Here is a 23,352-nt window from a genome sequence, read left to right on the forward strand (position 1 = left end):
CGGTATCCCAGTCACAAACGATAGGGGCATATCGAGATTTAAACATGCCATTGAAAAGTTTCAATGAATCTCATCTAAACCTAGGAATTCTCAATACATTTAGAACTTAAAGTTATGTTTTCATGGTGGAAAATTAGTGAATCGTCATTCACTTACCTTCAAATTGTTTGCATGTTAGATTACGGCATCCCTTTTATAATATGTAAATATTGTTGTTGGATCCTAGCCCTAATTTTTCTTAGGTGATTATTAGGGATTCAAATTCTAATCTATCTTTGTCCTTTCTATTTGTAGATGTCGAACGCGAAAAACGTTGCTGCTAGCTCGTTCATATTGATGAGCCTTTGCCAAAAGGTGACTTTCGATGGAACGAACTTTAGCGAATGGATAAGATACATTCGCACGATTGCTCGCTACGAGGATAAGGAGTATGTCCTCGATGAGAAGCTCGAGAAGATCAATCCTGAAATCGCTACTCCGGCTGAAATCACCACTTTTGAAACTCATGTGCGTGATGCAACGAAGGTTAATTGCATCATGATAGCCACTATGAACTCCGACTTCCAAAAGTCCTATGAGGACATGTATCTGTACGAAATGCACCAAGACTTGTTGGAGAGATACCACCAAAACGAGAGGCAAGAATGTTACGAGATCTTCACTAACATGATCTCCGCTAAAATGGGTCATGGTGAATCTCAAACCATGCACCTGCAAAAGATGCAAAGGTATGTCGATCGTCTTCGCAAGTTGAATGTTGACTTTGGTGAAGACTTAGCGATCGACATGGTGCTTCACTCCTTGCCTCCGTGTTACAACCAATTTAGGATGACCTACCACATGAACAAAGAATAGGTCACCCTAAGTAAGCTCCAAGGTCTCCTTAGGGTTGCTGAGAGCAATCTCAAGGACAAGTCTGTTGCACCCACTCCCAATCCACCCGCTGCTCCTGTTTTGGCCATTGGGCAAGGAAGAGGCAAGAAGAGGAAGGCTCCGTCTAAGATCCACCGCAAGGGAAAGTCCCGAGATGGTTCCTCCTCTAGTGGGACCAAAGTTGATCCCACTAAACCTAACTCTAACCCAAAGGAGGCAGAGTGCCACCATTGCCATAAAATAGGGCATTGGAAGAGAAGCTGCCCAGAGTACCTGCAAGCTATCAAGGAAGGAAAGATCAAGTCATCTTTCGCAGGTATTTATACAATTAAATCTAATGATTCATCTCATGCTATTTCTTGGGTTCTCGATACCGGGTGTGGTTACCACATTTGTTTTGAATTGCGGGGACTAAGAAAGAAATAGGGATGTGGAGCATGGAAGAATAAATCTAATCATGGGGAATAGAAGATCATCGCCTGTGACCATGATTGGAGTGTATTCTCTAGTGCTTTGGAATGGTTTATGTTTAGATTTGAACAATTGTTGCTATTCGCCAGAAATGGCAAGAAACATCATTTCATTTCATGGTTTGTTTAGATAAGGATTTAGATTTTCTTTTAATAATGAGAATGGTTCTATTTGTGCTTATCTAAATGGTGTCTTATATTTTGAAGAAATACCATGTAATGGAATTTATGAAACTGTTATGATTGTAGATAACCTAGGAAATTATGTTTTGGGTTCTTCCAATAGTATGGATAAAGCATCCTTGTGGCATTGTCGTCTTGGACATGTCAATAAGAAGCGCATAGCCCAACTCCAAAAGGATGGAGTGTTGGAGTCATTCAACCTTAGGGAAGATGACACATGTGAATCTTGTTTACTTGGAAAGATGACCAAGTCACCCTTCACTAGCACATGTGAAAGGGGTGAGGGCTTATTGGACCTAATACATACCGATGTATGTGGACCGTTTAGATCAACCACAAAGGATGGGGACCACTTCTATGTGACTTTTACCGATGACTATAGTAGATATGGGTGTATCTACTTAATCAAGCAAAAGTCAGAAACATTTGAAAAGTTCAAAGAGTTGAAGAATGAAGTGGAGAATCAATTGGGCAGGAAAATCAAGATGATTCGATCCGATCGAGGAAGAGAGTACCTAAGTCTTAAATTCCATGACTATCTAAAAGAGTGTGGAATAGTTTCATAATTGACGCCACCTAGGACACCACAACTGAATGGTGTGGCAGAAAGGCGTAATCAAACCTTGTTAGACATGGTCCGCTCTATGATGAGTCATGCTTCACTACCTATCTCATTCTAGGGGTATGCCTTAGAGACTACCGCCCATATCCTTAACCGAGTCCCTACTAAGAAGGTTGCCAAAACACCTCTTGAGATATTGATAGAGAAGGCTCCATCGTTAGCACATATCAAGGTTTGGGGCTGCGAGGCTTTCGTAAGATGAGATACTCACAACAAGCTCGAACCTCGAAGTGAGCGATGTATTTTCATCGGCTACCCACAGAAATCCTTTGGATATCTCTTCTATAGACCAAAGGACAATGTTGTCCTTGTTGCGAGGAGAGGAGTTTTCCGAGAGCGAGAACTCATAGGCCAAGGAGACAGTGGGAGGAAAATCGAGCTTGAAGAGATTCAAGAGTCGATAGATGAAAGAACCTCTACCGCTGGCCCTCAACCCGAGGAGGAAACTCCGGTTGAACCGATTGATGAGTCCTTACCTCTTAGACGTTCCGAAAGAGTTAGAGTTCAACCCCAGTTTTATGGTTTTCATATTACTACCGAAGGGGACACGTATATTAGTGCTGGTACACTAATAAATCTAGATGAACCTAATAGCTATAAGGAAGCCATGGCAGGCCCGGAGTCTGCGAAATGGAAAGAGGCAATGGATAGCGAGATCCAATCCATGTATGAAAACCAAGTTTGGAATTTGGTTGATTATGTGCCCGGACGTAAGACCGTTGGGTGCAAATGGATCTTCAAGAAGAAGACCGATGTGGATGGAAACGTACACACATATAAGGCGCGATTGGTTGCAAAGGGATTTATTTGAACTCCTGAAGTTGACTATGATGAGACCTTCTCACCAGTTGCGAAGATAAAATCTATTAGAGTGATGCTAGCAATTGCCACATTTCATGATTATGAGTTTTGGCAAATGGATGTCAAAACCGCTTTCCTTAATGGGAAGTTGGTTGAGGATGTTTACATGGCTCAGCCAGAGGGTTTTGTTGATCCGAAGCATCCAAATAGAGTGTGTAAGCTTGAGAAGTCCATTTATGGACTTAAGCAAGCGTCTCGCAGATGGAATCTTTGCTTCGATGAGAAAGTCAAAGAGTTTGGATTTGTACGAAGTGAAGATGAATCATGTGTATATGTCAAAGCCAGTGGGAGTATAGTTAGCTTTCTCGTTTTGTATGTCGATGACATACTGCTCATAGGAAACGACATCCCGACACTGTAGGAGATTAAGTCTTGGCTCGGGAAGTGCTTCGCTATGAAGGACCTCAGAGAGGCTTCCTATATTCTGGGAATAAGGATAGTGAGAGAACGAAGTAAGAGTTGAGTACCATACGCTTCCGCAGTTGGCTCAATCATGCCAAGTTGAGTATGGAAAACTCGAAGAAGGGAGAATTACCGATACAATATAATGCCAAGTTGAGTAAGACTCAAAGTCCGAGTACTGAAGCCGAAATAGCAGAAATGAGTTGAGTACCATACGCTTCCGCAGTTGGCTCAATCATGTATGCTATGACTTGTACTCGCCCTGATGTAGCCTTTGCTTTGAGCATGGTTAGTAGATATCAAGGGAACCCTGGCAGAGCCCATTAGATTGCAGTGAAGAATATCCTTAAGTATCTTCGGAGGACCAAGGAATGGTTTTTAGTCCACAGAGGGAGTGATGACTTGAAGAGACAGGGTATAGTGACGCCAGCTTTCAGACCGACAGGGACAATTACCGTTCACAGTCGGGCTGGGTCTTTACCCTGAATGGAGGAGTAGTAACTTGGAAAAGTTCAAACAAGAAACCGTAACTGATTCAACGTGCGAATCAGAGTACATCGCAGCGAGCGAAGCGTCGAAAGAGGCAATATGGTTAAAGAACTTCATTGGTGATCTTGGAGTTGTACCTACCATAAAGGAGCCCATGGAGATTTTCTGTGATAATGAAGGAACGGTTGCCTTGACCAAGGAACCAAGGGATCATGGTAGATCTCGACATATCGACAGAAAATATCATTTTATAAGACATCGTGTAGAAGAAGGACAACTCGTGGTGAAGAGGATATCATCAGAAGATAACCCAGCAGATCTGCTTACGAAGGGACTGAGCAGGGTTAAGCACTTGCAGCATGCTAGGAGCATTGAGCTGAAGGATGATATTAGTATAGATTAGATAGTGTTAGAAACGCGTGATAAATAAATGTAATTAATATTTGATGATTAAATAAAAGAGTATTATTTATGAGTAATGTTACTATCTTGTGTTAATTGTTTAACTATTGTTTCACTTTGCATGTTTTGACTTCCAGAATAATTGAGTTTATTAAGAATAATCGAATTATTCAAATTGTCCACAATCGTTCATATGTTGGAAGTAGGTATGAATGAAGATTGTCATGAATTGGTGTGTAGATTGTTTGAATGGTATTAGACATAGCAAAAGTTTGCTACAACGTTCATGAGTGCTTATGAACTAGTTTTGAGCATTGGAACAAACCCGCGCTTGCTGGAATCACCTTATGGAATGTGATAAAAGGGTGATCGCAAGACGATACTATCATATGGTCTTAAAACCTAGATATATGGTTTGTTATTTGTTAATTGGTTGTACATTGATGGTGCGAAACCGCATCAGTAACTTGGTGTTATAAAATGCATTGTTGTGTATGGTTGGTTAATGAATAAGTAAATGCATATAAGTCGAAGTTTATCTGTTACTTTTATCCTAAGAGGGTAAAAGAGATATCTCGGCCGCTCGATGATTTGATTTGACTTATGTGTCCAGCCCGGTTAGAACTGAATTGATGTGTTCAATTAAGTTCTATGTCAAATAAATCTGAGATCGAGAAACCAAATGTTGGATAATTGGTTCCATAGAATTGATAGCATGATATCTAAACAGATGACTGTACGATCCCTTATCTAAAGGACAAGATTAATAAGATCAGAGTTTGACAGTGTCTTTGAGAGCTACGATTTCTAATCGGTATATATAGTTACTAGACTTATCCAAGTGGGAGATTGTTGGAATAGTGTCTAAGGCTGCAACTATATATGGAAAGTACTTGACCCGATTGAGCATGGTCCTTTTGGGTTGCCTTCACCATAGCAACTTGATAGGATTATATACAATGAGAGTTGAAATATTATAAGGAATAATAATATTGTTATTTGATTAATATAAGTCATAAATTAATTAGGAATTAATTTGGTGACTTAAAGAGATTAATTAAATAGAAGGGCATAAACTGTCAAGTGTATGATAGTTGTACTTTAGGCTGTAATCCCTTATAGATAAGGGGTGGATGATTTTAGGGGTTTAGGATAGACCTAAAATCCATCTAAGGATTATCATGAAGGGGATTAGGATTTCTTAGGGCCTAAGTTATCCAATTAGGGTTTAAAGGTGAAACCCTAGGAGCCTTACAAGTATAAATAGACCCTAGGGTTCCTGGAAATCGACACCTCTTGTCTCTAAAGAAACCCTGGCCGATTTCTTCCTCCCCTCTCTTCTCTCTATAATCATCCTCTTGCTAGTTGGTGTTTGTAAGCCATTAGAGGAGTGACAATTGTGACTCTAAAGCTCCAAGGACAAGAAGATCAAGCAAGTGATTCAAGGTAAGCTTATAACTCCGATTTCTCAATGTTATTATGATAGAATAACCATTACAAGTGTCACACCCCCGAACCAGACGGCGGAAACGTCCGGGGGCTTGCGCGTGACTTCATGTTGAAAAATCATTACAGTGAATATAATTGAAACATAACATCATCTCCATCACACATGTAATAATACAACATTCATTGTTTACATCGAGTATTGTATTTGAATATTACATGCCAAAATAGTAAGAGTATGATGAAACAAAATATCACACAATATCCATTAGTTTGTTTCATTCATCTTACTTCAACGGTATCCTGAGAATACAGGTTATTTTGAAAACGGTCAACATAAAAATGTTGGTGAGTTCATAAGCATGTTTGTGAAAATGATTTGTATAACTTTGAAAACCACCAGAAAATCCGATATTTTCTGAAAACTGTTTAGTGTGTTTGTGTTAGATCTTGTATTAATGCATGTATGTTATTGTTTATTTGACTAAAAAGGTAAAGAGAATGTAGAGAATGTAAGAGCACGTAAAGAGAATGTTTCCAGATAACCCGACGTTGCCTAACAAAAAAAGATGTCTTTCGTAAACTTCATAACGTTAATTCCTCTAAGCGAGCCGTCATAACCATACTAAATAATGACAATTTCGCCTGTCTTGGCGTCGTTGGACGCCAACGGATAAATAGAATAAGGTTTTTGTCATCCTAGACTGGCCTAGTCTAACTGTAGCGAACAGCTCAGGTGTGGGGTGTCATCCCCGTATAGATCTATACACAAATCCCCGTTCTCCCTCCAGGAGACTCTGGTTATAACTACAGGCTACGATCGCACACTTAATAGGTACCAACCGATAAAAACTCGCTAGATCCTTAATCGAATTTACGCGAAGAAAAATGTATAAACTCATTCTAGGACCAATGATCCATGTAAGTGAACCACGAAGGCGTCGCTAAACATGTAAATCATTTCAAGGCCCAAATGGAATGATATTATATAACATGGGCCCGAAATATATATGAAACGACAACTAAGGCCCATTTCACATATAAAGTATTTACAGGCCCAAATAGCACACAAATAGTATCCAAGGTCCGTCGCACATGTTAATGGGTCAATAAGGCCAAATAAACATGCAAATAGTATACAGGATCTATCACACATAGAAATGGGTCACTAAGGCCCAATAACCTAGAAAATGATCAAATTAAATCCATTTGTTGGTTTATCATTGATTTTAGTTCAAGTATTTACTAAAATAGCATAAAACGAAGAACGCGTATAAAATCCATTCTCAGGCCCAATAAACATGTAAGTGGGCCACTAAGGCTCACTATACGTGTCTATTATTTCCAGGCCCAATAAGGATATGAATATCATTTTTAACCCGTTTATTATTGTTTTGTTTATTTTAGCTTGATTATTTACAAAGTTGATATAAAAAGCCCTCCTTTTTGTAAAAATGACGTTCTTGTCCCAATAAGCATAAAATTTACAATTAGGCCCAATTTTTGTAAGAATAACACTTTGATCTCCAATTTTGTTAAAAACTTGTGTTGATGACTACTTTGTGGTAAAAATGACATTTATAAACTCATTTTTGTCAAAAATATCATTTTTGCTTGATTTTTGTGAAAATGCACATTTTTCTGGTTTTTGGCTTTTCCAACCTAGTTTTTAGAAAATTTGTAGAAAATTCATCGTAAGTCGAAATTTGGATCCGTAAATTCTGGGAGTTTGGAAATCTTGTCTACTTTTTTAAAATAATTTTCTCATAATTTTTGATGGCCTCAAACTAGTGTGAAATTACTCATCTTCACAGGTTGGTCCGAAATTATTTCAAATATGATAGGCAGTTTTGTAAAATTCGCCAAAAATTGTAGAAAAATCGTATGAAAACGTGCAAGTAGTCATTTTAAAGGTATAAACCGGAACTTTATCCATGTAAAACAGTTTTGAAAAATACTTCCATTTGAATGGTCAAAACAGTCCGAGATTGGACCAAAACGTTTCTGTCAAATGCTGTTTTGTGAGTTTAGTTTATAGATCTCTAACCACAACACTCATTTTTGCTATATCAAGTGTATAAATCCAGTATATACTAGTTTACATGTATTATGTTTGATAAAACATACTTCTCTCAAGATTCATATAAAGATGCAAGTGATACACTTCAAGTTTCTTAACATATTTGTAGATTAGTGAAGAAATCACACATAATCACCAAATGTTTCAAGGAAATCTCACATAATCATGCATATACACATAGATCTACACAAATCAACTTGTATTCTCCCCCAAAAATAAGTAAAAACCAAAAACAAGGGGGTATTAACTCACCTTGTTTGAAGATTTCGGATTTTGATGAAGAAATGAAGAGATATTTGGTTCCTAGCAACACCTTGATGAGGATTTCGAGTTTAAGAAGTTTCTAAGGAGTATGAGCACCAAAAGATTGTTTAGAAGGAGTAATATATCATGAGAAAGGAGTTATATAACTTGGATATGTAGAGACTTACCAAGAATGAGGATTTTTGGTGGTGGAAACCTTCTTGAAGATGCTCAAGATCTCGAAAATTAAGGAGGAATGAAAGAGTGTTCTTGTGAATGTTTGAGAGAGATTTTTGCAATGGAGTGGGTGTGTGTGTGTATCTTCGGCCATAAGTAGAAGAAAGAGAGAGGATGAGTTGATTTGTGGTTATTACATGGTAGTTTAAGATTTCCTTCCTAGATTACCTCCAAACAATAATTATGTGGCAAGCTTTCAATTTTTGCTAGATTTCTTCCTTTCCGTTTTTTTATAACTCATATGTACAAATATATGAGTGTGGGCCGAGAATTGGGCTCAATGAATGAAGGTGAATTATCTTTGGGCTCAAATCCTTGGCTTTGATCGAATTTCATAGGCCTAATAATATTTTTCGGCCCATTGGGCCTTTAAGGTAGTTCACGGCCAAAAAAATATAAAAGAATGGGTTCTATGGTCCAATAAGGTAAATTGGAGTTGTTATGGCCCAACAAGGCTCTTTAAAGTTAACCTAGTTCATTTTAGGCTTATAAGGCCCAAAATATTATGTTTCATGTATATGGGTCCAATTAGGGCCTATTTGAGAGTTCTAAGTTCAAGATAGTTAAATTGGAAGCTTATTGGTCCATTAGGCCCAATAAGGAAATTCTAGTCCATAATGGACTTAAACCAGAATTTCAAGGGTTTCCAACCCTTATTTGAGCATATGAGATGTATTTGGAATGAGAATGGAGTATAAAATTCACTTAGAGTACACGTTATTACACTAGGTGAATGATTGTATGAGAGTAGAATTTCCTAGCAAAAATGCTAGTTGTGACAAGAAGTCTTGGATACAATGCATGTTTAATTAGAGAAACCTAGATCCAAGTATTAGGGTTTGTATGTGCACATAGGAATGTTCATATGGTCAAAACCCATCAGTTTTTGCCCTTAATATTTAGCGGTATTACCTTTATGGGTTTCGGTGTACCATCTATATGGATCACAAGAACCTGACGTAAAGGATGGATCATCCGAATCTGAATATGAGGCAACGTCTATGGTTGGATATTGCAAAGGATTATGATTGTGGGATCCTTTACCACCTGGGGGAGGACAATGTGGTGGCCGATGCTCTCACCCGGAAGGCAGTCGCGGCTCCGATCAGAGACCTATGTTTGAGGATGACTGTGATTACTCCATTGTTGGAGCGGATTCGTGAGACACATGTTGAGTCTATAAAGGAAGAGCACCATAAGAGCGAGCGTATTATAGGATAGGTGGCTTCCTTCGATTATGATAGCTGCAGATTGTTAACTCCGCAGTGAAGAGTCCGAGTTCCGTATTGGGGCAGTGTGCGCCAAGTGCTGATGGATGAGGCTCACAAGTCGAGATTCTCCATCCATCCCAGGGCGAAGAAGATGTATAGGGATCTTCGTCCTGATTATTAGTGGCCCTGCATGAAGCAAGATGTAGCATGGTACATGGAGCGATGCTTGACTTGCAGGAAAGTCAAGGTTGAGCATCAGCGATCTCAGGGTAAGATACAACCATTGGAGATTCCCGTATGTAAATGGGAAGACATCACTATGGATTTTATCATGAAGCTTCCCAGGACTGTGCGCGGAGTGGATTCTATTTGGGTCATCGTGGATCGATTGAAAAATAGTGTGCATTTAATTCCGATCCAGGAGAGTATTTCAACAGAGAAGTTGGCCAATATTTATGTCCGGGAGGTGGTGGCACGTCATGGGGTCCTGGTATCTGTGCTTTCAGAAAGGGAATTTCGTTTTACTTCTATATTTTTGAAGCAGTTTCATGACGAGATGGGCACTCATCTCCATTTCAGTACAACCTTTCATACGCAGGCCGATGGTCAGAGTGAGTGGAACTAGACTCCACCTAATATCACACTAATTAACCCTAATTAATAATTAAGGTCCATAACTCAACTCAAAAGTCCAAAATCCCAAAACTATGCCCCTTAATGGAAAAATACCATTTTTCCCCTTCCATGGTCCAAAACCCTAAATGTTAACCAAAAGTCAAAAGTTACCAAAAGTCAACTTCCCAGCACGTATGTTAGACGTGCACTCACCCTATGCACAACACATTTAAAGCATCAGGTGGGCCGGGGTCATGATTGTCTACGTTGGGCGTAGCTAGAAGTAGGCTGGGTGTACGTCTTCTGGTCCCAAAAATCACTCCACAATGTCTTAGTCATTAAGACATGTAATCCAAACATAGATCTGACCTCCATAAAACATCTTAACCCATAAAGTACATAACTTTAAGCCTTTTCATGGTTGAAATAAGCTTAAACCTCAAAACCCTAACTTAAATCATACCCAAAACCATTACACTCTTTCATGGGAAGAAAGGGACCTTCAAGCAAACATTTTTATGAATCTACAACACCTAAAACACATGAAAGGACAAATAATGTGCTCTGGAGTGCACCTTACTCACAAAGATTCAATATTGGGACAAAAACTCATAATAACCCATCTATGGAGATATAGAAATAATATTAACAAGGTATGGACTTTATACCTTCAAAAGATGCACAAGATGAAGTAGTTTCTAGATCCACTAGCTTGCAAGCAACACCACCTTCTTCAATAGTCTTCTTCTTCAACAAGAGAGCACCAAAATCACTAACAAGCTTCAAAATCTTCACACATAAGGCTTAGGCTCGAGATTAGGGTTTAGAGGGAAGGGAGGCTGATAAGAAATGTCCTAGGGAGAGGATTAGAGAGAGGAATTGATCTCAAAATAAACCTAGATTGATGATGTTTAAAAGAAAATCACACATACACACACACACACGCACACATCTTCTTCTTCTTCTAGATCCTAAAACTGATCATGGATCTCATTGCCCTGTTATCCTCTCAATTCTTTGGGATTTATTTGAGTTGTTCGTGGTATACGCTCTTTTGTGTGTGTGTGTGTGGGGGGGGTGTTCAAGTTACAAGTAGGCATGTATGTGCTTTGAGCTGCAATTTTGTGTGTTTTTTTATTTATAGATGTGTGCTTTTTCATGATTTGAGGCATGTGTATGTATATGTGAAGTGTTTGTTTATAAGCTTCAATGTGGTTCTTTAATTGGCGGGGAAGAAGACGAAGGCTGACACATGTGTATGTGTATGAGAGAAAGAGAGAGATAGAGAGGGGGGGGGATAGAGGGGGTGGGGGTGGGGGTGTAGTCTTCTTTTTTAAATAATAAAGTATTAAAAATATTAAAAAATAGATATTATTGCAAAAATGGTCCCTGTGGTTGGCAAAATTTTGTGGTTTTGGTCCAAAACATTTTGGTGGTACACCAATGGTCCAATTTCGGATACCTTGTGTGGTTTTGATCCCTATGGTTAACTTTTTGTCTAGTTTTGGTCCATACCGAACTTGAAATGATGAATATACCCCTTAAGTAATTCTTTTTAATTTTATTATTATTTTTTTACTTAAAATTCAGTAAGAAAATCCACCTCTCTCTCTCTCTACATCGCTACCTAACGTTGCTTCTGCTTCATTTCTTCACCACTTTAGGCAGATCAAACCACATCACCCGCGAACACTCCTAAAAGTTCAGTCAAAAGAAAAACCAATCGGTTTAAGAACAAACTAGACTCAACTGATTAAATCAAGGACAATGATGAATTTTCACCTATGTCTCCTGATAGGACCGACTTTTAATGATCACGTGTGATGATTATTTGAGCGGGTTTAATTTTAAATGCTTAAAACTTCCAATGAAAGTTTTTCCTAAAGGGGATTCGATTTGTGCGTATTGTGAGGCAAAAAAATAAGGAAGAAAGTAGAATTACTAACTATGCTGAAAGGGAAGAGAATACGTAGGGGAAATGGTGGTTTCATTGATTCACTCGTTTCTGAACTAGAGCAACTCGTCTTACCCATTTGTTACTTTCAAGCAGACAAAAAGTGTTATAATTTCTAGTGGTAATCAATTTATAGTAAACCTCCACAGGGGCGGACATAGGATTTTACAGTAGGAGTTGTACGGGAGAGTTAGGGGTTGCACGGTAGTAGAAAAAAATAAATTTTTCAAAAATTTTCGAAATTTTTTTCACTGTGGTATGAAAAGTTAGGGGTTTCCGGTGCCACCATGGACCACCCCTAGGACTGCTCCTGACCCCCATCGCAATCACCTATTTATAAACTTACAATATATGGGTTTTACAAACATGAGAAGAAGTTTCATAGAGTTAAGGAAAGAGATATAGAGGTAAGGTAGGGGAGATTGAGGTGGTTAGTGGCGAACGGTGTTGGAACGCAGAAGGTTTCGAATTATACTTCATCACCACTGTCCCTTTTTTTCACCAGAGCTATGTTGCAGAATGAAGTCGCCACTGCTCCTTCCCTGATGTACAAACAAATTCGTGGTATCTGGTGGTGGTAGTGGCGGAGTTCTTAAGTGCGTGTTTTCTTAAGAGAGAGAAAGAGAGAGAGAGAGAGAGAGAGAGAGAGAGAGAGAGAGAAAGAGAGTTGAGGTGTGGAGGAGATGATAGGTATCAACGGTGAATGTGTGTATATGTGTATGTCTATGTGTGAGAGAGATAGAGAAAGAGAGAGTGTGAGTGAGTGGACCATTCTCTAACTTTTAATTTTTTAAAATCATTAAAATTAATATAAAAGATAAAATAAAACATATATATAAGGGGTATAATCATATTTTTAAGTGGATAGAGACTAAAACCAATAAAAAGATCCAATTTTGGACCATTGGTGCACCATCCAAACATTTTGGACCAAACCCACAAAATTTTGCTAACCATAGGGACCATTTTTTCAATTTTGTTAAAAAAATACGATAAAGTAATTCAAAGGGAAAAATCATCCTTTTAGGTTTTTTAGGGACAAAAACCACGGGAATTTCTTAATTTTGGGACCAAAACCACGAAAAAACCTTGATTTTGGATATTCCATACAAGTCGTGAACTTTTTTGACCTTATCCACAGTTTTTGTGAAACCATTAGGACCAATTTTTATAGTTTTTTCAAAATAAAATCCCATCCCACCCCACCCCTCTCTACCAACAACCCCTTTCTCTATCTTTTTCTCCCTCTCATACACACATGTTTAATGCTTCACTTACAAAAGCTACATACACACGAACTTATGAACACACACATACTATCGAATAGGCGACCATTGGATGAAGAACCCATCTTGTTCTTCCTCTCAAACACATACATATACTTCCTCTTCATTTGTCGATGAAGAATCCCCAGCAACTTTCGGTAACTTTTGGGAGTGCTCGGCAATGGCTATATGTGTACTTGGAATGAATCCCTAATATTTATGAAGAAGGAGTTTGAATAAATGAGAACATACATCCAACTCCCATATCTCAATTAAATTTGAATACCTGAAGTGTCGTTGGATCGCAAAACCAAAATAATTTTGTGGGTCTGTGTGTTCTTCACTACTGTCACGTATTATTTGACAAGATGTTTACAAAAACAAATTAACCAAAATTTAGATGATACAAAGATAGAGAAAAAATAAGCTTGTGGTAAATAATTTTGTGGATCACAAGTGGAGTTGTGATAATCGATTTCTTGGATTGGTAGTCATCCATGTCAACCACCATCACTTAAGATTATCACACATTATCGTTTCTCCTCCCCTGCAACCATCGTTCAGCCCGCCGTCTCTATTCCTAAAAGTCAAAACCCTAGATCTAGGTTACCCACCATCTGATAATGATTTCAACAATAGAAATTGGAATGGGAGTCAACGATTCATGATTCACTTGTGGTTTCCAGTCAAAGACACACATAGTTGGAACATTATAAACCACGTATAAACATACACTACAAAAATAAAAGGACCAAGAAAGATGTGGGAGGGGTTTTGTAGGTCTAGAGAGGGAGAGAGAGATAGATAGAGATAGAGAGATAGAGAGAGAGAGAGAGACTTTGGCCTATGGGTTGGGTGTACCTTTTTTTCTTTTTCTATTTTATTAAAATAATAAATATTAAAACTATGCACAAAAGAAATGAAAATGGCAAAATTGTCCTTTCAACTTTTTATGAACCAAAGTCATGGAAAAATTTTGATTTTGAACCTTACATGCAAGTTGAACTTTTTGGATTCTATTCATAATTTTTTACAAACCACAAGGACCAAATTTGCAATTTTGTCCACTATTATCTAGAGCAGCACACTGGTGGTCCTGGATCGATCTCGAAACGGTCTAAAACGTTTTTGGACCGGTATTTTTTTGAGCGGGTCTTTTTGGTACCGAGTTTTTTTTTTCCGGTTAGGTCTCATGGTCTTTCCGTGCATCCTTTTTGGTTCGATTTATGGGTTTTTTTGCTTCGGTTTTGGTATTTTTTGTTTTGAGTTTTTTTTTATTAACAATGTGTGATTAACACCAAAATGATATATTAAGATTTATTAAAAATGATAACTTAAGTTTATTAAAAGAAAATTAGGAAATATAAATAGATAATGTATGATTAAAAATTGTGTAATTCACACAAAAAGACATACTTTTAAAGTTTGCCTACCAGTCTTTTTCGAGACCGGTCTCGCACGATTGTTGTATCAGTTTTGGAACGGTCCAATCTAGGAATGGTCCGGTTTGTTGATGGTTAAGCCTCAACCATGCAAGTGTTAGGAACCATCGAAGTGTGCTTATGGACTTGATTCATGTTTTGAGCCCCATCCTTGCATGCAAAAGCATAAATTTTGCAACTTTATAGCTTAGGGTGTTTTTAGGGGCTTGGATCTAAGTTTTGAAGGTTAGGTATTAATGGATTAAGACCTATAAGTGATTATAGGTTGGCAGACAGTACACCATGCATTATACCTCCAATCATAAAACCTGAGAAAAACCCTAGAGGAGCTAAGGCTCAGTACCACACCGTGGTAGCTACCTCGTCGCACCGCGTTGATAAGGAAAAGTGTTCTTCTGGTTTGTATCGTGATTGATTCTAACACCCTGTTTTGAATTGTTTCCCATTGTGGGCTGGTAATCAAGGAGTGGGTATTAACAGATTTATAACCCTTTAAGAACTAAGTTTAGGCTCATTGGTATGTGGATGATGTAGTTTGGATGATCTAGGTTTTCGGTTTGTGTTTTGGAGCCCACGGGTATCGGTAAAGGTGTTGGTTCGGGCCTTTTATGAAATATGGATTTTAGTTCGGTTGGTTTTCAGGCTAAATAAAGTTGATAGAATTTTAGGGCTTCTCTCCACCTTTCCGTGGATATAAAGAACGTTGAAAACGGATAAGGGATGTAAAAGTTATGATCAAAATAAATGGTTGGGCCTTAGGATAAGACCCATTGGGTAGGTTTGGGCCTAATTAGGAAAATGGGGCCATAGATGGGCCATATTTGGGCCTTGAAGATCATGAGGTATTGGAATATTGGATTTGCCAAGTGTTTGGATCAAAATAAATGGTTGGTCCTTTAAAGTAAGACCATGTGAGGAATTTGGGCCAAATTTAGAAAATCGGGCCATAGTTGGGCTTTAGTTGATTATCAGACTATTGGGCTTTGGGCTTGAAGCAATCTATGATAGGGGTAAAGTAGTCTTTTATTCCAAGTATGGACTTATGGACATGATTTGGAACCCAATTATTAATTGGGTGTTATTTGGATATTTGACAGATCGGGAATATGTGATCTAACAACTATGGTTTTGTCAGCGGGACTTCAACAGTGTAAGGTGAGTCTTCTTTCAGTAGAAATGGGTCTAAGGCACTAAGGTCGGCCCGTATATGTGATATGTTATTAGTTGAGTTTGGACGGGGCCCGTATCACATTATTATCAGAGTATAGATATCAGTCATATTGTTAGATTGCTATAATTATTGTCTGTGTGATACTGATATATATTTGTTATGCATGTGAATGTGGGTGGGGCCCGAATCTTGTAGTAGTAGTCGATTGTGGGCGGGGCACGAATCTCATAGTATTGTATTATGGATATGTTATTGTTTGATAGAATTAGTTGTACTTGTTGTTTGTGTGATACTTGTATGTATGTTAGACAACGGAGTGTGGTGGGGCCTGAATCTCTAGACATCGGAGTGTGGGCGAGGCCCGAATCTCCTAGGCAGTGGAGTGTGGGCGGGGCCCAAATATCCTAGACAGCGTAGTTTGGGCGGGGCACGAATCTCCATGAGTGTGTGCGGGGCCCGTATCTCCTAGCCGCATGTTATGTGTATGGTATGTGGTAGTTTGGGGAGACTCACTAAGCTTCGTGTTTACGGTTCTTAGTTTTGGTTTCAGGTACTCGATTTTCAAAAGAGAAGCTCGGGAAGATTGTAGTGCACACACCATTTGCTTAACTTTGGATGTTTATACTCTGATATATTTTGACATGTGACTGTGATACATGAGTTATGATTTTATATGATGAAGATATTTATGGTTTAAAAATAAAATTTTTAGACTGTATTTTTGGGATGTTGCATAGAGCAAGTACTTTTCAAATATATTTTTTTCAATTTATTTTATAGCCTGGTAACCTATGGAATGACAACACTCCCTTTGAGAAAAAGATTTTGGTTTGGATCGTTGCTATGTGGGCTAGAAAGTTTCAGAATCATTGTGAGATATGGTATTCTAAAAATGCATATGTGGTTAATCATTTATCTTTCCAACATTCTATTTTTAGTCTAATGATCATTTATTATCATTTATATTTCTTTGCATCCGCCTCATTCACATCTCCTTTCTTATCATTTGACATTGTTTTAACACACCGCTATGATCTAATTTCATGTAGTAGAAGAGTACCATGCTTTTGAAATTGTTTAAATTAAAGTCTTGCTAATGATGTAAAAAACTCATTATTTTTTGTGTTTGTTTTTCAGTAATGACAGAGGATAGATAATAGATCTGCCATACTTGATGCTAGGAACAATACCTCTTCACTGAGATAATGGATGTTATTTCTTTAACTTTTATACAACTGTGATATACTGAAAATTTCCAAAGTAACCATTTTTTGTCACAAACATGCTATTTCTTTTAATATATGCCTATTATGGTTGGTTACTTAGCATATGCAAAACTTACAATAATTCTTATCCATATGTATATTGCTTGTGCTTTTTGTTGAGTGCAACAAACATAAGATTGTAGCAGTTGATGCTATTGTTAAAGTGTTTTTAGATTTAGAAAAAAAAATATTAAACAAATTATAATTACTAGAACACATGGTTGTATATTACAACATTGTTATATAATAAAATAAGAAAGCACTGAAAGTTATGAATTAGAACCTAGTTACAATAGAACCGAGCTAAATAATGGTACAGAAGTTTCAGACTGACCAAAAAGGACCTAGTCTTATGAACTAGAATCAAACTCTAATCTCCTTAAATGTCCTGGTTTTTTATTTGAACCGTGTTCTTTTAAACATGAAAGGATCCAATTTTGGAACCGGACTTTCTTTCTTTTTTCACATAGGACTCGCTTGTTATAAGACCCGATTGAAAATTGAGTTTTTTAAATGATTTAACCGGGTCTTATAAGCTTTTTTATAGTAGTAATTGGGTAAATACAAAACCTTTTATGTTTTATAGTTTCATAATACTACACAAGGTGGTCATATAAATGCGTATAAATACCAACGATATGCATAAAAAATAATTGAGTTAATGTTTGAATAACATGTTTTTATCGAGTATGTTAAAAGTAGGTTAATATATGTGTTTATGTTATAACTACATAATTTTATTCATCTACATAGAGATACATTGGCTTCACGTAGATAACTAATATAAATGCTCAATTTGGGGCAAGAACACATATCAAAAGAAATGATTAATCTATTCAAGATAATTACGTATTTATAAAATACTCTCACTACAAGAAAAATTCTAAATAGTTACGAAAAGTTACTATGGAATCAAAATCCGCTGCTATTTTACTATGGAATATGATATGGAATGACTTGTCCTAGCTATTTTGTTATATAAATGGTTACGGAATTGCATTATGTAGCTAAATCTTAAATAGCTACGTAAAATTGTTACGGAATCTAAATTCATAGTTATTTTACTACGGAATATGCTACAAAATTGTTGGTTTTAACTAATTTGCTACGGAAATGACTACATAATTGCATTCCGTAGCTAAATCTTGAATAGTTGTTACGGAATTAAAATCCGTAGCTAGTTTACTACAAATAATGCTAAAGTTTTTTTGTTGTAGCTAGTTTTCTATGAAACTTGTTACAAAATCCATGTATGTAACTAGTTGACTACATAATTGGCTACAAAATAAAAATTCGTATCTAGTTAGCTATGGAATTGAGATCCGTAGCTATTTGTTAGGAAAAACGAATGGCTATAGAATTTGCTACGGAACAATTAGCTATGGACCAAATGGATACGAAATTTGTTACAGAACAAATAGCTACAGAATAATTAGCTACGAAATTTGCTATGGACCAAATGGCTACGGAATTTGTTACGGAACGAATAACTACGAAATTTGCTACGGAACAATTAGCTATGGAATTTGCTATGGACCAAATGGCTACGGAATTTACTACAGAACAAAATAGATACTGTATTTGCTACAGAGTTCATTGTTACGAAATTGTGATGGAAATGTGTTGTAGTTGAAATGCTACGGATAGACATCATAGCAACAGCCATAGCAAAATTGCTGCGAAACTATAATTTCGTAGTTAAACATTTTGCTACAAGAAATCTTACTATGTAATCTCATTGGTAAATTCCGTAGCAACTTCCGTAGTTATTTAGGTTTAGCTACGGAATTACATCATTTTGCAAAGGAATTTTTCCGTAGTTAAATCGAAATTTTCTTTTAGTGCGTCTCAATTCCAAATTCTCTTGTTTTCATATCAACATTACCGAGTATTCTCTCTAAAGAAAAGGGATTCTAAATATAATATTCATTTTTTTATGAATATGTCCATAACTTGATGTACCAACTATTAACATCTCAATCATTGTAGATGATGTATGATGTTGCTATTGGAAGCTTCTTCAAATAATTCATTACATAACTTAAACTACTTGGCCTAGAACAAGATTTACATGAAAATTGACAAGCTCATCCAAGTTCATATCATTGCATGATCACATTCTCTAGGAACTATGAGGACGGGTAGCCCATGATTAAATACGGGCATCGGATCTCTTCTGAACAAGTTTTCTTTCAATGAAAGCTTCCACGTGAACCGTGTCACCAAGTAATGGATCATGGTTAGAGTTTCCATCTTTGCAAACTCGCCACCGGGGCATAGCCTCGGCCCTCCACCAAATGGCACGAAACTGTAAGGCGGTGTTGATGTCTGTTCCTCGAATCGCGATGGATCGAAGTGTGATGGCTTAGGAAAGATGTTGGCATCCATGTGTGTCATGCTTGAAACCCACATCACCTAACCATAATGGAAAAGAAAACATGTAAGGTTCACTTTTAGTAACTTTAAGAAACTTGTCTCATTAAAAGTCCAAGTTTAACTTTTGGGAGTCAAAGGAGTCTAATGTGTTGATATTTTTAACCGGTTGTAAAGAATGTAAATAGATTGAAACTAATAAACATAGGACACAGGAAAACCAAAGCAAATATATGTAAATTTGGATTCTGAAAGTGCTTAGTTGGAATCTAAAAGTCAAAAGTAAATGCTGTGGCAGAAACAAGAACAAAAGAAGGCCCAGGTTTGATTTTTCTGAGTCAAATGAGTTAATATTTGACTTCTATTTTAAGAAGAATTACTTCTTTTATATTAAAAAATCCACAACTGGATTCAAATAAGTTAAGAAATGGGAAAACAATAATAAAGTCTGTAGATACTAAAATCAAACGACATCGATGGAATTGTTTTTATTTTGAAATTATTTGTTTTGAATATAAAAGTCGAAGATCATGGGACTAAGGTAGTATTGGACGTACCTGCCAGCCTTTAGGAATTATATATCCTCCGTATTCAACGTCTTTGATGGCCCGCCTAAAAGAACCAAAGAAAGGCGGCGTCAACCGAAGAACTTCCATTGCTACTCTCCACGTGTACTTCATATTCATAAATTCCTCCCATTTCAATGACTCTCCCAAACCCTTGTTTCTAGCGATCCCATCTTGCTCTAGCATTTCAAGATTTTAGACATATATATTTGCATATTAAATTTGTAAATTTATAGCGCTTACTATTTTAGGAATCCTAAAAAGTAATATAAGTTATTATCAATCGATAATCTACATAAAATTTATAATTTATTAAAAAATAGTGGACCGAAGACCATCGATCCTTAATCAGTATAACTTGATTGAAAAAGTCTTTTTAAACTAAAACTGTTCATCTCTACATTCTACTATAACAATATTTTAATTTTATATGTGGAGACAAATAGGTCTGCCTAACAAAGGGTGGTTTAGAATAGAAACATATATACCTTTAACAACAACATCGTAGACACTCGGGTGTTCGGCTAATAATTTGATCATGAAACTTATGAGGCTGGATGTCGCATCATATCCTCCAAACATCAACCCAACTACATTATCCACAATTTCATCATCGCTTGTAGATTCCGGGTTCTCATTTTGCATAGTTATCAAGTGTGATATCAGATCTTGATGAGACTGAGCTCGGTTGTCCTCCAAAGCTGTCCTTTTTTCACGTATTAGATCCATAACTATCGTTTTCAGTCTTAAACTTGCATTAATACTGCGATTGAATTGCGTTAATGGTAAGTTTATAGGTACCGAAAGTAATCCTCGGGTCATTTCTTGAAAAAGTGACAAGAGTTTAGCTCGTATCGGCCCTCCGTCTAACCCAAGCACAAGTGAACAAATTACATTAAATGTAAGAGCCTTTAATGCCGGCATCACCTACAACATTCAGTACTAATTCAGAACTTTTAAAATATTGACCAATAAATTTGTTTTAGGTTATGCACATGCATCCTTATAGTTAATAAATATGTACGTAGTTTCTGGACATCATGATGAACATTGAACAGAATAAATGAATTAAAAAACTTGTGTATAAACAAAATATATAGTATATTAAGAGTTGTCAATTTCCCCAGCCCTTTATGTCATTTCTCATTTCTGACATCTGCTAATGTTGTAACGTACCTCAACCTCGTGTTTCCCATGCCAATGATCATCAAGATGCTTTCTTATTTCTAGATCCATCTTTACTGCATATATTTTCAACACTTCCGGCCTCAAAAATGATACGATTGCTGTTCTTACTCGCTTATGATCTTCACCGTTCAATTCTACTATGATATTTTTCCCCAAGATCCTGCTAAGTGATGGTGGCATCTTGTTGGCAAGCGTGTTCCCATCACATGTATATATAAACTTATTTGCAGCCTGGCCATGGAGGAAAACCGTTGGGTGCCCAAAAAGAGTAAGTTTTGAGATGGATCCATACTTCTTTATTCTTTCTTGGAACCACTCTTGGTCAGTGTTGGCTCGCAATGCTTTCAAAAGGCTAAAGCTTTGACCAATCATGGGCAGCCCGAGGGAACCCGGGGGCAGCAAGTTTGATGGTCTCCTGGTTCGAAGAATGATTAAAGACATGAATAGCAGCAACAGTAGGACCAAGAAGAGGGTGGTTTCCATGGCTAATTAATGTGACTGTGAATGATTATGGAATAAGAAATCATATTAAGATAAAGAAGGGAGGAAATTAGTGGAAGCCGGAATGGGTATCCGCATGTCCTTTTCTTTCTTTGTTTTCTCCTCCTTTGATTTGGTCTCTCGTTGTCTCTAATTAAGAATTGAACTATTTAAAATCGTTTAATATCTATAGTTACAGAAAGGTTTAAATGATAAATAGTTGCTGCCAAGATTGAACCTTGTTTGATCTCAAAAAATATAAACTCATTACCATCTTAATTAGCTAATCTTTTATTTCTATATACCATCAACCATTAATGTCATTTGTCATTTTCTCATATTTTTTATTCTTTAAAAGAAAGTATTGATGTTGATAATAAGTTAGACAATTATTTATTTGATCATTGATTTTTAGGATAAATTTAAATTTGTATCGAATAAGTTTCGGTTATGGTTGTCGACAATTAATCGTGTTTCTATATTGAAAATCATACAAAAACATGTTTAATTAATAATTTATAGAAAATAATTGATTAATAATTGGGTTTTTTACTCTACATTTTTAATTATTTTTGTAACCGTGATTCTTAAAGACTATAAACTAATATATATATATATATATATATATATATATATATATATATATATACATCTGTGTGTGTGTGTTCCGTTGAGAACTCATAGTTTTCCGAAAACTAAAGTTGGAACGTTAGATCAAAATTAATTCATTAAGGGCATGATCGTCATCTTATTAATCTCATTTAGTGTTTGATTTTTTGTGTTATTGGTAATATTAATAAAAAAAAATCTAAAACTTAACATAATAGATCAAATTTTTGGATTTTTTAAATAATAATTTTTGAATTTTTAAAAATATGCAGATTTTTTAATTTTTTTTAGAAAACATGACTTTTTAAAAAAAAAAATTGAAACGTCTTAAAAAGTCAGACCAAAAATTTCATTTTTATAATAATAAAATCATCATTCGAAATGTGTTCATAAAACCATAAAAGAAAATCATAGTATATCAATAATCATCCAAATACATCAAGTCAACAAAATGCGGAACAACATGGTGTGTGCGATGCGATCATCCCAAGCCCTTCCATTTCGATCCGGAAGTACCTGAAACATAAACTGAAAACCGTAAGCACAAAGTTTAGTGAGCTCCCAAAAATACATCATACCATGCATATCAAATATACAATGGGCCATGCCTAACAACCATCAGGCCCTACTCGACATCGAGCCCCACTCGGAACAAATCTTTCAATAGCATGGGATGGGCCCCACCTCATCAGAGTAATCAAACCCCGCCCGACATTCATACAGACTGTAACATCCTGATTTCCCAGGTATATTATTCTATTGAATTATTTTGGAGTTTGAGGAGGAACTCGGCGAGTTGGAGCCAAAACTCGTCGAGTAGGGTCGCGGATGTTCATCCGGGTTCACGTTCGGACTCGGCGAGTCCATTAGTGGACTCGGTGAGTCCACACTGTTTAATGAAACAC

General features: G+C 36.7%; 1 protein-coding gene across 1 annotated transcript; it reads right to left on the reverse strand.

Moving 5' to 3' along the window:
- Window positions 1-19,181: 19,181 nt before the first annotated feature.
- On the reverse strand, window positions 19,182-21,954 carry LOC145001706 (cytochrome P450 716B1-like). Its single transcript, XM_078961056.1, has 4 exons — window positions 21,347-21,954; window positions 20,659-21,097; window positions 20,162-20,349; window positions 19,182-19,646 (listed from the first exon to the last, which is right to left on the reverse strand). Exons 1-4 carry the CDS (start codon window positions 21,839-21,841, stop codon window positions 19,329-19,331), a joined length of 1,440 nt encoding a protein of 479 aa, XP_078817182.1. The 5' UTR covers window positions 21,842-21,954; the 3' UTR covers window positions 19,182-19,328.
- Between the last annotated feature and the right edge of the window lie 1,398 nt (window positions 21,955-23,352).

This window comes from Lactuca saligna, chromosome 1 (genome assembly GCF_052625555.1).
Source record: "Lactuca saligna cultivar CGN05327 chromosome 1, ASM5262555v1, whole genome shotgun sequence".
NCBI lineage: Eukaryota > Viridiplantae > Streptophyta > Magnoliopsida > Asterales > Asteraceae > Lactuca > Lactuca saligna.